Source organism: Saccopteryx leptura, chromosome 1, assembly GCF_036850995.1.
Source record: "Saccopteryx leptura isolate mSacLep1 chromosome 1, mSacLep1_pri_phased_curated, whole genome shotgun sequence".
Taxonomy (NCBI): Eukaryota; Metazoa; Chordata; class Mammalia; order Chiroptera; family Emballonuridae; genus Saccopteryx; species Saccopteryx leptura.
In genome coordinates, this window is record NC_089503.1 from 314,247,262 (window position 1) to 314,264,727 (window position 17,466).

General features: G+C 51.8%; 1 protein-coding gene across 4 annotated transcripts in view; it reads left to right on the forward strand.

Annotated features, from left to right (window-relative positions):
- Window positions 1-17,466, forward strand: part of SERHL2 (serine hydrolase like 2) — a 20,207-nt gene continuing 2,741 nt past the window's right edge. Inside the window, exons 1-10 of one of the 4 annotated variants that reach the window (XM_066358582.1) lie at window positions 1-119; window positions 1,047-1,196; window positions 1,305-1,418; window positions 1,729-1,770; window positions 2,184-2,203; window positions 2,665-2,739; window positions 4,137-4,246; window positions 4,863-4,942; window positions 11,752-11,786; window positions 16,170-16,252. In XM_066358582.1, coding sequence (XP_066214679.1) covers window positions 116-119; window positions 1,047-1,196; window positions 1,305-1,418; window positions 1,729-1,770; window positions 2,184-2,203; window positions 2,665-2,739; window positions 4,137-4,246; window positions 4,863-4,942; window positions 11,752-11,786; window positions 16,170-16,252 — 713 coding nt within the window. In that variant the 5' untranslated portion in view covers window positions 1-115. The other 3 variants (XM_066358581.1, XM_066358583.1, XM_066358584.1) reach the window with 3 other exon arrangements.

Sequence of the window (17,466 nt, forward strand, 5' to 3'; positions counted from 1 at the left end):
GGCGGGGCCAAGAGGTCAAGCCTGCGGTTAGAGCCCGACCCTCCGGCGTCCTTGCTCTTGGACGTGTAGTCACAGCACATAGTGACGGCCGCCGTGGAACCAAGGGACACGAGTTATGGGTGAAGACTCCCTGTCCGGTGACCGTTAGACCTAAGGGGGCTGAGGGAGGCCACGCACGCACTTCCACCCACTTAGTTGGGACTGCGAAGGGCAGGAGGGAGTCGGAAGGATCGCTGACCACGCCGCTCTCCTGGGTGTCGCATCTACATCATCTGCAGCCTGGGAGCTGCCGAGCCTGACGGGCGTGGATGGGTGGGTGGGAGGACGAAGCCGCACGAGGCCTTTCAGGGTTCTTGGAGCCCTAGTTAGAGAAGAAAGCGTACAGGGGTATGGGGGTGTGCCGGTCTCCAACTCTTGTGGGGGGCAGCAGGGTAAAAAGATCAGGTCGGCTCTGGGCAGTTGAGAAGGCAGCTCTGACCAGAGCAGGAGGCAGAGTGGTGCTGGATGGTCAGGGCTGGGGTCCTGGAGTCCGCTGCTTGCACTAAATCCTCGCTCAAGCTCACCCTCCCTGTGTGATCTTGGGCATGTACTGTACCTTCCTATGCCTGTTTCCTGGTTTGAGAAGAGAGGGCAATAGCGATCCAAGTGTCTGTGAAGATGTGGGGAGATAGGCCACTCCATCTTGCCCTCAGAAAAGAGTCAGAAAACTTTGGCTATTATTCTGTTTATTCCAGTTTTACAGAAAAGGAAACTGCGGTTTTAGTAACTCAGCCTAAGGTCACACAGCCAGCAAGCGGCAGAGCCCAGACCTAGCCAACCCCAGGCTACTTTAGAAAGTTTTGTAGTAAAGCCTCCCAAGGATTTTTTTCTCCCAGTTTATCTTTCCCTACTCTGGGGATGCCCAAACCCATGTCCAGCTCTTTCTGTAACCTCTGGGGGCAGCGCAGGAACCTGAACCCCTGGTTAGCTGATGCCCTGAACACATGGGGCATAGATGACAGGCTCAGAAAGTGCCAGCTTCAAGACTGAGTGGACTGCTCTCTCAGGTCTGGTCTCAGAGCTGAAGATGGCTGTGCCCTGGGGCCACATTGCTGCCAAGGCCTGGGGCTCCCAGCAGAGCCGCCCTGTTCTCTGCCTGCATGGCTGGCTGGACAATGCCAACTCCTTCGATAGACTCATCCCTCATCTCCCGAAAGGTGGGTCTGGGGCTGAAGGGAAGCTGAGGTGGCAGGCCTGCAGGGGCAATGGGGAAGGGGAAACAGCTAACTTAGACACCTCCTCCTACCCTCTTATCTCTGTCTCAGACTTTTATTATGTTGCCATGGATTTTGGGGGTCATGGACTGTCATCCCATTACAGCCCAGGTCTGCCATATTACCAACAAAACTTTGTTAGTGAGATTCGAAGAGTCTCTGCAGGTGAGTAAAAGGCAGAGTGTGTGGGGGAGGGAGGAGGAGACATCCCCTCTCATGGTCAGGAAGTCACGCTTGCCTGGGAGTGACCTGTGTCTGGCCCCAGTTCTGCCATGAATCTGTGGTGACTTTGGGAAAGCTGGAGAGGGCTACCCAGAAGAGCTTACATCCTCCAGTGGGTTCCACCTTGCAGTGGGGCTGGGGCCCCTCTAATCTGGCCTCCAGATGCTGGGGAGGGATTTCCCAAGCACAGAGACTGTGGGACAGGGGGTGGGGGAGGACCCGTCCATCCAGACCTGGCTCTGTGTGCTTTCAGCCTTGAAATGGAGTCGTTTTTCCATCCTGGGCCACAGTTTCGGTGAGTACACTTTGGCCAAGACCTGACTGGGCTCCTGCAGTGGGGCTGCAAGGGAGGATGAGGATTTGGTACACATGTCCTTCTCCCCTGCACTTATGGGAACTTCAAGGAGAAATGAGGGGGTTCATTCAACATTGACCTTTGGACACTGTGGCCCTTGGCCTCAGGCAACTTCCCTGAGGCCCATATGGCCTAATAGGTAGCTGTCTCCCAACTTGATGAGGGAAATATGGCCTCCTGAGTGGTCTGATGACAGGGCCATTTAGCCCAGTTTGACAGCTGACACAGAACCACGTCCACTGGTGGAAGAGAAAAACCAGGCCTCTAGCCTGACGGTGGTTCAGCCCTGGGAGGAAGTTCTAGTAGGATGTTGATTGCTAGGAATATCAGCTCACTACTCTTTTGTCTCCTAGGTGGCATTGTGGGTGGAACGGTGAGTAGATGGTTTTGCAATGACCACCTCTGCCACTGTGGGTGCTCTTCTGAGGAAGAACAGGAGAAGGAAGGGGAAGTTACCTGAGACAGGAGGTGCCTCCTTGGGTCCCACGTTTCAAGTCCACATTTTATTAGCTACTGTCAACACTAATTCTGTAGATTGCAGTAGTAATCACTATGTTGGGGAATTCTGTGAAACAGTGCCAATTCCTGATGGTTACAGCACATCCCCTGTCCCTCTGTCACTGGGACCCCAGAATCCAGCAACTGCCAGGGTTTGGAGGGTGTGCTGGGTGCGGACTGTGGGGGGAGGGGAGAGAAGATTCTTGTTCTGGCCTCTTGGTCAGCACCTTTGCCTCAGCCTCAGAGATGTTTCAGGAAACAGCAGAGAAAAGTTTGAGTGCCTTTTCCTTCAAGTTCCTCTCCTCTTCATTCTTCCCTTTTTGTGTCACATCCTAGTTTTCCTGTATCTTCCCTGAGATGGTAGATAAACTCATCTTGCTGGACTCAATCCCCCTTGTCCTGGACTCTAATGTAAGAACTGGGGTGGTCACTGGGGGAGATCCAGGTGGCAGGGCCCTCAGCACTGTCTCCTTTGGTGGATACCAGGGAGGTGGGCGGAGGTGGCAGAGGGCAGACAAGGGAAACCACCTCCCCCACACAGGGGGCAGGGAAAGGGGTACAGGGGCCTTTGTTATCCTTGGAAACCCTGTGTGTTGCCTGGGATCTGCAAAATGCCAGGTCAGTCATGAAGTGACAAGGGGAGGGACAGGATAGGAGCAGTGGGTTTGAGGAAGCCCTGGGGACACACAGGTTGGCCAGCCCACCTATGCTACTGTTCAGTCAGATACCTTGGTGCTGCGAACACATGGCACAGCTGCACACAGCAGCCCTGAGTATGGACTGGTGGGAGAGTGCTGACTCCATCCATCCATCATCTGAGTCCTGGCTCTGCCACTTATCTGCTGTGTGTTGCTGGGCAAGTCAGTGCACTTCTCTGGGCCTCCATTTTCTCACCTATAAAGTGAGGAGGTTGGACTCGATGACCTGGGAGGTGCCCTTCCCAGCTCTGACATTCTGTTCTTCTGTTTCCGAGGGCTCAACCTGTTTGGTTATGACACAACTCCTTATCAATTTCCGTTTTCTTATCTGTTAAATTACCACAAACTTTATAAAGGCAAGAACAATGGGTCGTTTTTTATTACCATGCGGCCAATCCTGACACATAGTAAGTGCTCAATAAATGTCTGGTGCATAGACAGATAATCTGTGGGTTATTGTAAGGAGCCAGTGAGATGGCTGGCTGCCACTCTGGCTTTTTTATGTTTTACCCACTGAGTTGACACAGTGCCCCCGGGGTGTTTTCTGTCCTCCTAGGGGGTCTGGGGAGTGTTTGGTTTACTATACTCTCAGGAGGGTGGATGGGAGTGTCACCGCCCACTGCTACTCCAGGTGGTGGATCATGGACAGGGTCAGGTTGGTCCCAGAGTGAGCTGGGCTGGAAGGGGATACACCCTGAGGGGGGGAGCAAGCTGGAAACCCCTGAACTGCACCCCTCTGCCAGTTTCTGCGCCAGCATGTGGAGTGATAGCACTTGTTAAATCAGATGAAATCGCCAACCCTGGATGGTTCTTGACTTACGGGCCTGAATATCATACTTTTGCAGTTGATGGAGATTTTCTTTCCCCTCTATCATCCATTCTGCCCCCTCCAGCTGTCCCCACCACAGGCAGGGCTGGGCTGGCTGTGACTCAGGGGGACAGTGTGCTCGGGATCACGGGGTAACTAGCAGGGCTGATCTTGTGCAACCCCTCACAGGGTCAGAAGGAATGGACAGGGGCTGCTGAAGGCAGGAGTGGGGTAGGGAGGGGCTGGGCCTCTTTATCTGCACTTGGGAGCCCCACCTACCCAGCAGAACCTCAAATATTTAGGAAATGGAGAACCTGCTGACCTACAAGCGGAAAGGGATAGAGCACACACTACAAGTGGAGGAAGCTAAGGAGCCCTCGCGCGTGCTCAGCCGGGAGGAGATGCTACAGAGGTGGGTGCCGTGGGGGGAGATGGAGGGCCCCCCAGAGAGGACATCTCTGGGGCACAGAGGCAGCTTTGATCACACGTCCACCAAAAGCCTGTTTCTGTGTGTGCCCACCCTGGGCATCAGGCTTCCTGGCACTACTGCAACTTTAGCTGCCTCTTTCCCCACGTGTAGCGATGCCCTTGACCCATCTCCACACACATTCCGGCCCTGACCTGTCCCCTTGGGCACACTCTCCCCTCTATACCTTTGCTTCCCTCTGTGGCTCCTACCTGGACCTCTCTCCTCCTTTGGGTCTCAGCTGGCTGGCACTTTCTCTGGAAGCCTGTCCTGACTCCCCTTCCCTGCCCTGTAGGTAAAGGTGATCTTAGGTCTGTGGGTGGTGGTGACCATGGCTGGTTGGTCACATCTCTATATCCAGCCCCTGTCAGTGCCTGTTAGTCAGGGCTCTAGAAATATTTGGTGTCTAAAAGATTGAAAACACCACCGCCCCCACAGATGTGAATGACCCCTCCACACATGCCTGCGTCCTGGTGAGGTAGCCTCTCTTTCCCTGCCCTCCTCTCCTTTCCATGTGTTTCCTGTTGACCCAGAGCATCCAGCATCCTTCTGTCTCCCCCAGGTTCCTGAAGAACAACAGCCATGTAGGCGAGGAGTGTGGGGAACTGCTCCTGCAGAGAGGAACCACACAGGTGGCCACAGGTAAGGGGCTCACCCCCAAGGCCCCGCTTATTGGCACTGTTCTCAGTGAGGAGTGATAATGACTAAGCTTGCCTTGGGCCAGGCATGATGGTAAGTACAGTACTTTGCAAACAGTATCTTATTTAATCCTCCTGCTACCCTCTACTCAGCCCACTCAGAGCAGGAGAAACTTAGGCTCAGAAAGGCCTAAGGATATCCTAAGAGGCCAAGTGACTTTGAAGAGGTTTTTCAAAATAGAGAAGTAGAGTTGGTGGTACTCAGGCTCCAGGGCAGCTTCAGGCCCGTTTTCTGTGTTGTGCTTCCCCATACAGTCATTCAGGAAACCTCTACTAACAATGTACTCTGTAAAAAAAAAAAAAAAAAAAGGAGAAGAATGTACTTTGCCCAGCCCTGAGCAAGGCTGAATGTGACTTCAGTTTATAAAGTACCAAGGAGGCGCCCTGGCCAGATGGCTCAGTTGGTTAGAGCATCATCCCAATACACAGAGGTTGCTAGTTCAATCCCTGGTCAGGTCAAATACAGGAACAGATCGATGTTTCTCTCTCTCCCTCCCTTTCTCTCTCTCAAAAATAAATTTTTAAAAAGTACCAAGGAGGCAGGGGTCAAAAACCCAAGAGCCTGCGGGAACTGGGCAAGTTGTGGAATTAATCTGGCTGCTGGGAGTGAGGTAGTAGGGAGTGTTGAAACTGTGGAACTGGCCCAGCCAGTGGTTATCAGGTCTAGTCTAGTCAGAATTTCCAGTTGCTCAAGAGAAGCTAGAGATGTCTGACGAGGCAGTGGCGCAATGGGTAGAGCGTGGGCCCGGATTGCTGAGGACCCAGGTTTGAGACCCTGAGGTCGCTGGCATAAGTGCAAGCTCACCAGCTTGAGTGCAGGGTCACCAGCTAGAGCAGGGGATCATAGATATGACCCCATGGTTGCTGGCTTGAGCCCAAGGTCTTTGGCTTAAGCAAGGGGTCATTGGTTTGGCTGGACCCCCCCTCCCCCCTCCCCCCGTCAAGGCAGATATGAGAAAGCAATCAATGAACAACTAAGGTGCCGCAACTATGAGTTGATGCTTCCCCTCCCTCCCTCCCTCCCTTCCTCCCTCCTTCCTTCCTTCCTTCCTTCCTCCCTTCCCTTTCTTCCTTCCTGTCCCTGTCTGTCCTCTCTCTCTCTCTCTCTCTTAAAAAAAAAGAGAGAGGCCCTGGCCGGTTGGCTCAGCGGTAGAGCGTCGGCCTGGCATGCGGGGGACCAGGGTTCAATTCCCGGCCAGGGCACATAGGAGAAGCGCCCATCTGCTTCTCCACCCCCACCCCCTCCTTCCTCTCTGTCTCTCTCTTCCCCTCCCGCAGCCAAGGCTCCATTGGAGCAAAGATGGCCCGGGCGCTGGGGATGGCTCCTTGGCCTCTGCCCCAGGTGCTAGAGTGGCTCTGGTCGCGGCAGAGCGACGCCCCTGGTGGGTGTGCTGGGTGGATCCCGGTTGGGCGCATGCGGGAGTCTGTCTGACTGTCTCTCCCCGTTTCCAGCTTCAGAAAAATACAAAAAAAAAAAAAAAAAAAAAAAAGAGAGAGAGAGAGAGGAGCTAGAGGTAGACTGTTGTATTATTTTCTAGAAATTGACAACACACTAAGAGGTCAAATGGTCTAGATCAGGGGTCTCAAACTCGCGGCCCGCCGAACAATTTTGTGCGGCCCGCAGACTAATCCACGAAGTTCAAAATATTTTGGATAAAATTAAGTAAGCCTAGGGGCCTACTTGTATTTTTCATTTCTCTAGCATCCTAGCTAGATATTAGCTTAGTTAACAGCAGTTGTGATGCAAACTACAGTTTCTGGTTGTTTTGTGACACTGAGTAAACTGCATGTACGATTGTGCTTGTTGTACTGATTTTTTTTTGTTTTCAACTGCAGTGAGAAAAGTGTTGCGTAACAGTTGCCTTTTTTTTTTGTTTGTTTTTGTTTTTTGTTTTTTGTTTTTTTTTCATTTTTCTGAAGCTGGAAACAGGGAGAGACAGTCAGACAGACTCCCGCATGCGCCCGACCGGGATCCACCCGGCACGCCCACCAGGGGCGACGCTCTGCCCACCAGGGGGCGATGCTCTGCCCCTCCAGGGGGCGATGCTCTGCCCACCAGGGGGCGATGCTCTGCCCCTCCGGGGCGTCGCCATGTTGCGACCAGAGCCACTCTAGCGCCTGAGGCAGAGGCCACAGAGCCATCCCCAGCGCCCGGGCCATCTTTGCTCCAATGGAGCCTTAGCTGCGGGAGGGGAAGAGAGAGACAGAGAGGAAAGCGCGGTGGAGGGGTGGAGAAGCAAATGGGCGCTTCTCCTGTGTGCCCTGGCCGGGAATCGAACCCGGTTCCTCCGCACACTAGGCCGACACTCTACCGCTGAGCCAACCTGCCAGGGCAACAGTTGCCTTTTGTAGACCTAGTGCGGCCCGCCGAACGGCTGTGATCTTGCTCTGCGGCCCACATGCTGAGTTGAGTTTGAGACCCCTGGTCTAGATAGTTCCTGACTGATTTAGCCTCGGGTCCCAGTTTGTGATCTGTCATGGGAGATTGTCTTAGTTATCATTTCTGAGTCTGTCCCTCCCTGCAAATCTATAATGGAAAGAGGAGGTTGAGGACAGAGGGCCTTAGGCCCAGGCTCCCCAACGTACCCACATAGATGGGCGACCCAGAGGGGCCCCAGCAGAAATGGGCTAATCTGGAATAAGACAGGCTCTTTGTCAGAAATGGAAGCCGATTAGGCCAGGCCAGGGTCACATAACATAGTGAGCACGGATACTGAGCCAGTTGTCAAGGGGAGTGGGAGAGGAGGGAAGGAGGGCTTGGAAGGTGGTGATGGGGGGGAGTGGGCAGTCGGCTGTATTGTTGTGTTGGAACCAGCCCCTCTATAGTAGTCATGGCCCTCTGAGCCCTGGGTTTACCTAAAAGATGACAGAGCAGCAGTTGGTTAGTGTCAGCCCAATACACCAAGGTTGCAGGTTTGATCTCCAGTCAGGGCACATACAAGAATCAACCAATGAATGCAGAAATAAGAAGAACAACAAATTAATCTGTCTATCTCACTATCTCTCAAAATATATCAATAAAAATTTTTTTAAAAGGCCCTGGCCAAGTAGCTGGCTCAGTGGATAAAGTGTCAACCCAGCACACCAGAGGTCATGAGTTCAAAACCCTGGTCAGGGCATAGACGAGAAACAATCAATGAATGCAGAACTAAATGGAACAACTAAGTGAAACGGGTTGATGCTTCTTTCTCTCTCCCTCCTCTCACCTTCCCCTACCTCTCCCTCCCTCTTCAAATCAATGGAAAAAATATTTTTTAATTAAAAAAAAAAAAAAGAGTAAGCAGGCTCCCAGACACCATGGGGCATGAGGGCAGTGACATTGGAGGAACTGGTGTTCCAGGTTCCCCCCCACCCTGAGTCCTTTACCTGAGGTCCCAGATCCCCTGAAAGCCCCCATCTGTTCTGGAGCAGGGCAGAGGACTGGGACCCCTCCATCACCCACTCGACCCTTCTGAACTCAGCGTTCACTTCCTAGGGCTGTTGTTACAAAGTCCACAGACTGGGTGGCTTAAACAGCAGATTGATTCCCTCCCAGTTCTGGAGGTCAGCACCCCCAGGGCAGTGTTGGCAAGGCTGTGCTGGACTGTTGGTGCCTCTTTCCTAGCTTCTGGTGGCCTCAGACGTTCCTCACTTGTGTGCATGCTCCGCACTCTGCACCTGCGGGCCAGGTGAGAGCAAATGCAACGGAGAAAACAGCTACGGGGAGCTCAGGACATAGGGGGGTGGGGATGGCAGTTTGGTCTTCAGATGCCATGGGCTGGGCTGGCCTTGTGGAGAAGGTGACTTCTGAGCAGAGCAAAGAGGTGCAGGTGAGGGAGCTGGTCACAGGAAAGCCAGGAGGAAGGTGATCCCAAGTGACAGGGCAGCCAGGGCAGGCTTGGAGGCTGAGCTTCATCAGGCTTGTGGGAGAAACCAGGAGGCAATGAGCCACAGGGAGCGGGGAGGAGGCCAAGTCCTCATCTGCTTTCTTATCTGTGTCCAGTGTCAATACTGGCCTAGGCCTTATGGAAACAGGCTTGAGGTGGTGGCCGGGAGGGAGAGCCAAGCTCCCGTCGGGGTTCCCTAGTGACTGACAGATGTCAGCCCTGTGTCAGTGTCCAGCCCTGCAGACCCCCACCGTGGGGGATGCTCACATCCTAGGTACAAGCTGGGTGGCCCTGGGGTTGCAAGCAGGATTGGTTTGGCTTGTAATAGTTTAAACAACAAAAAAATTGCATGGGGGGGGGGGATTTTGAATGCTTGTTCATCTTTAAAATAGAAAGATTTTGTGTAAAAGTGGAGATTTCCAGTTTCTATTGAAAAGCAGGAAGACCTGGCAACACATTTTGCATTTCCCACAGGGGACAGCAGCTGGGGAGAGTTCACTCTGCTGCTGTGCTAGTGGCACGCTGGCACAAGAGTCTATGACCTTGGTGGTCCCAGCAGAGGAAGGGGAGGGAGCGGGTTGAAAGGTTTTCCAAGGTTTATTCTCTTATCTTTGAACCTTGGCCAGAGGCCAGAATGCTTCTGTACTGAGGCTACTGTCTAGATTTTCAAACACTCCTCAGCCACGGGGGACAGCAGCCCAGACCATATCTGCTCCCAGCCAACCCTGTTTTCCTATTGTCCCCAGCCCAGGAACTGCAACAAGGACCCTCAGGGGTCAGGGCCCCTTTGCTTGCACATGAGGAAGCTGAGAGCAGAGAGGGAGGACCTAGGGCCTTCCTTCCCATTTCATATGCCCATCCCAGGGCTGGTGTCATCAGTACTATCACACATTCAACAGATTAGTTCTGGCCCCTGGCCCCTGGCAGGCTGTGCGGTCACGCTGCAGGTACGTGGGTGTCAGAACCAGCCCTGCACACCTGGAATGGGCCTGGGGGCAGGGGACAGAAGGTAACCACAGTGATGGCTTCTTAACCTGGGGTAGGAGCCTAGCTGGGGGGAAGAGGACACCTGCTCTGTGGGAACCCTGCCCAGAAGCCCAAGGATAGTGAAAGCATGCCCAGTGGGTGAAGAAGAGGTGATGGTGTGGAAAGCATTCCAGACCCGGAGGACAGAACTTAAACAAATCCTGCTCCTGGCAGGAAGGAGCTGTGCAACTGACAGAAGGCCGGAGCATTTGAGGGAAGGGAGTGGCTGCCAAGTAGGGAGGCCAGTTGGAGGCTGGTGTTGGTTGATGATGGTTGATTGTGGTATTTATTCCAAAAGCAAAGGCGAGGTCTTGGTGGATTTTAACTGGAGGAGGGGGAGATGGGGAGGACTTGATCAAATATGCATTCCAACTTCACACCAGTTTCAGCAGCTGCAGCGTGGGCTCCACAAGACTCCCCACTCCAGAAGAATTGCAAGCCCTGGTTGTCACCTGTACTCTTTAACAGTCTAGATGTTCACACCCACTCCTTGGGTTCAATAATTTGCTAGAACTCCTGACCAGGCAGTGGCGCAGTGGATAGAGCATCAGAATGGGATGCAGAGGACCCAGGTTCGAAACCCTGAGGTCACCAGCTTGAGCCTGGCTCATCTGGCTTGAGCATGGGCTCACCAGCTTGAGCATGGAGTCACCGGCTTAAGCGTGGGGGTCACTTGCTCTACTGTAGTCCCCCAGTCAAGGCATATATGAGAAAGCAATCAGTGAACAACTAAGGTGCCGCACTATAAGTTGATGCTTCTCATCTCTCCCTTCCCGTCTGTCCCTGTCTGTGACTCTGTCTGACTCTGTCCATAATAATAATAATAATAAATTAGTTAGAATGGCTCACAGAACTCAGGTAAACAGTTTATTTATTATCACTGGTTTATTACGTAGGATATAGCTCAGGACCAGCTAGATGGCAGGGAGGCAAAGGGTATGGGGGCGGGGTGTGGGGCTTCCATGCTCTCTCTGGGCGTACTACCCTCCCAGCACATCCAAGTGGTTTTACTCACCAATATTTTGACCCCTCCAGCTTTTTTTTTTTTTTTTTTTTGCTCAATTTCTTTTTTCTTTTCTATCTTTTTGTTTTGTTTTGCAAGGAAGGGAGAGAGAGAAGTATCAACTCATTGTTCCACTTAGTTGTACAACTGTTGATTGTTTCTCATATGTGCTCAGAAAGGGCTCAATGTGGCGACCTTAGGGTTGACCCGGCACCCTCAGGATTGAGCTGGCAACCCTGGGATCAAACTAGTGACCTCAGCACCCCAGCAGGATCCACTGCACCACTGGCCATGGCTCAATTTCTCTTTGACAAGTGATATGATTCTTCACTACTGTGGACTTTACCGTGCCTAAAGACCCACAGGATCATTTTAATTTTTCCATTGATTTGAGAGAGAAAGGGGAAGGGAGAAAAAGAAGCATCAACTTGTTATTCCACCTAGCTGTGCACTCATTGGTTGCTTCTCATATGTGCCCTGACTAGGAGTTAAATCCATGACCTCATTGCTCCGGGACAATGCTCTAGCCACTGAGCATATGGCCAGGGCCTGCACGATCATTTTAAAGTTCTCAGAGAATTCGGAAGCCAGGTAGGGTAATTGTTCCCACCTCCTTCTGCGCTGCCCTCTGAGGTGGTCGAGGGAGGCGCTGGTGCGGGCTGCATCAGTCCCTGGCCAGGTAGCTGTGGACAAGCTCTGCTCCAACTAAACCCCAAGAGGATGTTGGGATGGTTCCTGCCAGTCCAGGCTGAAGGAATGAGCCCTGGCTAGAAGGGCCCAGGGTCCCCAGGGAAGCTGAGGTGAGTCCCCTCACCCTGACAGGAGGCACTGAGGCCACTGTCTCTGCTTCCCTTCCAGGTGTGGTGCTGAACAGAGACCGGAGGATCGCTTGGGTGAGTGCTGCTCTTTCTTTTTTTTAATTTATTTATTTTTTATTTATTTTATTTTATTTTTTTTAAGTTATTAATTTGTTGGATTTTTTTAATTTTTATTTTATTCATTTTTTTAGAGAGGAGAGAGGGAGAGAGAGAGAGAGAGAGAGAGAGAGCGAAGGGGGGAGGAGCTGGAAGCATCAACTCCCATATGTGCCTTGACCAGGCAAGCCCAGGGTTTTGAACCGGCGACCTCAGCATTTCCAGGTCGACGCTTTATCCACTGCGCCACCACAGGTCAGGCAGTGCTGCTCTTTCTGCTTCCTTCACTGGCTGCCTGCCAGCCTTTTTTTTGTGTGGTAAAATATATATAGCATAGTATTTGTCATTTTAATATAATTCATAAGTGTAGAATAAATTTAAGTGGCATTAAATTTATTCACTATGTTGTACAACCACCACTCCAGGACCACCAATGGCTGGGGCACAGGGCACAGTGACCGCTCCCATTCCTCCAGGCACCTCCAGTGTGTGTGCTCAGCACTGGCAATCCATACTGTGGCCCTACCAGGCTTCCCCAAACTACGGCCCGCGGGCCACATGCGGCCCCCTGAGGCCATTTATCCGGCCCCCCACCACACTTCCAGAAGGGGCACCTCTTTCATTGGTGGTCAGTGAGAGGAGCACAGTATGTGGCGGCCCTCCAATGGTCTGAGGGACAGTGAACTGGTCCCCTGTGTAAAAAGTTTGGGGACCCCTGCAAGGCAGGAACTGTTGTCACCTACCTGTCAAAGACAAGGAAACTAAGTTGAGGCAGCACAGCCAGCCAGCGGGGGCTTTGTACCTAGGAAACAATTTTTAAAAACTATCACTGGCCCTGGTCAGTTGGCTCAGTGGTAGAGCATCGGCCCAGTGTGTGGAAGTCCTAGGTTCAATTCCTGGTCAGGGCACACAGGAAAGGTGACTATCTGCTTCGCCAGCTCTCCCTCTTCTCTTTCTCTGTCTTCCTCTCTTGCAGTCATGGCTCAGGAGGTTTGAGCTACTTGGTCCCAGGCGCTGAGGATGGTTCCATGGCCTCTACCTCAGGCGCTAAAATGGCCTGGTTGCTGAGCAACAGAGCAGTGGGCCCCAGATATGCAGAGCTTCGCCCCCTAGTGGGTTTGCCGGGTGGATGGATCCCAGTCAGGGCGCATGTGGGAGTCTGTCTCTGCCTCCCCACCTCTCACATAAAAAAAAAAAAAAAACCCACAAAACTATTACTGCACACAGGTGCTCCTTAGAGCAAAAAGTAAAAGTCACTCCATTGGTTCCTTCTGTGTGTTATCATGCACGTCTGTGTATGGAGATGGGGACTCTTGTCTTAGGACCCTCTTTTTTGTCATGTTTGTTTTTTACGCACATGGTTGCAACTGCTTAAATGGATTAACTGCAAGGGCAATGGGAGTCCTGAAGATGTCTGGCTGCTGGGGGAGGGTGTGGTCAGGAGTTTCTTAGAAGGGACACTAGCGCTGGGCCCGAGGAGGTGGGATTTTGGTGGGGAGAGAAGGGAAAGACATTCCAAGTACTTGCTGCCGCAGAGGTGAAGTCTCAGAGTTAACTCAGTGCGTCTATTAGGGGGGAATTCCTTTAGTGAAGACAAAAAGTGGAGAGGGAGGCCTGACTTGTGGTGGTGCAGTGGATAAAGCATCGACCTGGAATGCTGAGGTCGCCGGTTCAAAACCCTGGGCTTGCCTGGTCAAGGCACATATGGGAGTTGATGCTTCCTGCTCCTCCCTCCCCCTTCTCTCTCTCTCATTCTCTTTCCTCTCTAAAAATTAATAAAAAGTAAAAAAAAAAAAAAAAAAGTGGGAGCCACTGGCCCAATAGCTCAGTTGGTTAGATCATCTTCTTGAAGTGCAGAGGTTGACAGTTCAATTCCCAATCAAGGCACATACAGGAATCTGTATGTTTCTGTCTCTCTCTCACTCTTTCTCCTTCTCTTGGTTAAATAAAAATAGAAGGGGAGAGGAGGTGCCATAACTCAAGCCCTTAAAAACCAGCCACCAGCCTGGAGGTCTGCAGTGTGTGACAGGAGCACTTGAAGATACTCACCCTCTCTCCCTCATAGAGGCTGTGTGACTTTGGGCCAGGCACTTACCCTCTCTGCGCCTCAGCTGCCTTATGTACACAGAGAAAGTGCATTTCTTTGTCTCTTATGCATTCATGATGATAGGCTGCTATGAAGACTGAGTCACATGTGTGACATGGCCAATACTCATGCTGTCATTCAGGAGTTTGCTGATGGTGCTTACTGTGGTGAAATGCTTTGCACGTGTGAGACAGTCATTAGAGGTGGGAAGCTCTGGCCTCAGAGAGCCCACCAGAAGCTGTTGTCCAGACCCAGGCTTGGACCTGAGGCCTGGACCAAGGGCGTCAGCCAAGGGGACAGGAATGTTTAAGTTTTGTTTTTGATCCAACTGGGATTTCTTCTAAGAATGGTGTGAGGTGGGAGCATCTGAGACCTTGCTCTCCAGCATACGTCATCAGTTTGGTTCGAGTAAACTCTTAAAAAAATTCAGAATAATAATGATGATGATGATGATAAAGGTGTGAGGTAGGGATCCATTTCCATTTTTCCCCAGAAGACAGCAGTTGGTCCACCACCAGTTAAAAATGGTCCTCCTACCTGAGGCTTGTGTCCCATGGTTTGTCTTCTGCGTGCTGACGTTTGGGCTAGGAGCTTGTTGCCAGATCCTAACCAGAGGAGTCCTAGAAGTCCTAGTTGGAAAAGCTATAGTTCAGGTCACTCTCCAGGCAGCAGTGGGGTGCAAGGGGCACTCTCCACTGCCCCAAAACCCAGGCTGGTTTTCTCCAGATGCCCCTTCCTTCTTCTATGGACTGTGACCAATCACAGTGCCTGACTTGTCATTGAGGGTCTGACTGAGCCTTGAAGTCAGAGCCCTAGGCCTGACAGGAGAAGGTATTAAAGCGAGGCTGAGGCCGTGGAGGGGCAGGGATGTAACAGCTAGGTTGGGAGCCCAGCCAGAACTGAATTCTGGCGCCACCTCCTGTTCGCTGTTGACTGAGTTACTTAGCCTTTTTGATCTTCCCTGAAGCCCTTCCACTTTGATAGGGGCATTAGCTCGGGTCCAGGTGAGCCCCTCCTACCTGCTGAACCCCCCTCGTCTGGTCTTTTCCTGAAAGTCGGGCACTTGGCCTTGGGAGGAGGTGGCACATCCAGGTTCTCATTACATCTTAGTTCATCTGGCCTTGTGGATATGGGAACCTATTTCTGGAAAAGAACCCAAGGTAATTTCAGCTTGAAGAGTAGGGAATGGCTGGGGGGTGGGGGTCAGTCAAGGCAGAACAAAGGCAATGAGTTTTCGTGGCCGTGACCAGATAGATAGCTTTGTGTGCATCCGTAGAAATTTTGTATTCTGCAGCATGGTGCAGAAGTAGTAGGCATGACTTAACAGAGTCCACAGGAGCTTCCTTGAATGAATCCACTGAATACACATTTATCCTCCCCTGTCGGGCTGTGGACTGAGCTTCGGACACAGAATTAGTTCTGGAGCCCACAGAGGGCTCTCAGACTAGAGACAGCCCAACAGAAGAATAACGTGAGCCTCGTGTCATTTTACATCTTCTGTAGCCACAGTTAAAGGGTAAAAAAAAACACAGGTGAAATCAATTCTATTATTTTTAACTCAGCATATCTAATATGTCATAATTTCAGCATGTGATCAGTATAAAACATTATTAAGATAGTTGGCATCACTTTTTCATATTGAATCTTCAAAATCCAGTATGTAGTTTATATGACAGCATGTCTGTTTAGACCAGTTCCCTTTCAAGCACCCAACAGTCACACGTGGCTGATTGTTACATGTGGGACAGCACAGACCTAGACGGTGTAAATGGTCATTAGACAAGGTCATCAAGGCTATGACAGAGGCCAGCAGGGGGCTGTGGGGACTTAAGGTGTACTCATTCTGCAGTGTCTAAAGCAAATTTCCTTCTTATAGAAACTGTCCGAGCAGGCAGGTGGGATGTGCTTGGCAGAGTCTGGGGCCAGGCTGGCTGGGCAGCCTGTGGACCAAAAAAGAGGGCATGGAGGGGCCACACTTAACATCTAAAATCTAGGCCCACAAGTAGCCCAGGTCACGTCTCTGTATTTAGCCACATGGCCACACCTGGCTGCAAGGGATTCTGGGGAATATCTGGAAGGGCAGCCATGAGCTCAGAAAGAGGGAGAACAGATTTAGGGGAAAGAGCCTCTGGCCTGTGGCAGTTAGAGGCCTCTGTCAAGGTGATGTGGCTGGGCACTGGGCTCTGTCCTGGGGTAGATGGGTGAGGAGGTCCCACCAGGCCCCAAAGCCCAGTGATGCCTGCTGGCAAGAATTCACTATGGTCTTGTCTCTGTAGCCAGAGCACAGCTTCGATTTCATCAGCAGAGAGCTGTTTGTACACTCCATCAAGAAGCTGCAGGCCCATGTCCTGCTTGTCAAGTAAGTCTGAACCTAGCGCCTGAAACAGGCCGTGAGCGCCACGGTTCTCCAGGCTGTCCTGGTGTGAGGTCCCCAGCTCCCCATGGCAAGGCCACATTCTAGCTTTCTTGGGAAGCCTCCAGCAGCTGGTGCATGGGAGGAAGGCAAAGCAATGGGAGGGCTTGGGCAGCAGAGGTTGGGGCAAGGGCTACACACCTTTCAACAGATGACTATGGAGGAAACCTCAACCATCTAGCCAGCCCGGACCCCTCGCATTCCCAGGCCTGTGCCGCTCCTCTGTCTGCCTTCCTCTGCAACACCAGCACCCTGCCATTAGCAATCCCACCACCTCACAGCAACGAACATCCTTTAATGTGAGTTAGATGCCACTCCCCACTCCACTGCAGCTGTCCCGGACCTTCTAAGCCCAAGGTAGCATCTGTGACTGCTAGGAACACATCTCTGTCTCTGGCACTGAGCACAGGGTTTAGAAAGCATGGACTCAAGCAAATCTAAACCACTGAGACAAGTGTCAGGATGGGGAGAAACCGAACCCTCACACGCTATGGGAATTGGAAATCAATGCAGTCACTTTGGCAAACAGTCTGGCAGCCTCTCAAACCAGGAAGTTACCATTATGATCCTCTGGCTCAGGGGTTCCACTCCAAGGTATAGACCCAACACAGGTCCACACAACTTGTACACGATGGTTCAGAGCAGCATTATTCATAATAACCAAGCAGTGGAGGCAACCATCCATGCACAAACAAGCCAACTGGGGCCTAACCACATAATCAACTACTTTTCTGTCATAAAAAGAAATGAAGCCACAATACACGTCACAACACAGATGAACCAGGAAAACATGCTCAATAAAAGAAGCCAGCCACAAAGTCCATATACTAGCCCTGGCCAGGTAGCTCAATTGGTTAGAGCATTGTCCCATTAAGCCAAGGTTGTGGGTTCGACCCCTGATCAGGGCACACACAGGGACAGACATTCCTGTCTTTTTCGCTCTCCCCCTTCTTCTGTAAGAAAAATCAAAAAGTCCACATACCATAGGATTCCATTCCACACAAGCCTGAATAGGGAACGCTATCAGCAGAAAGGCAGTCAGTGGTTGTGAGACCGGCAGCCGTGTGGGAGAGGGAATGCAGGTTTGGGACTGTGTGGTGATGACAGTGTTTTAAAATGGACTGTGGTGACGGCTGCACAACCAAACATACTAAAATCCA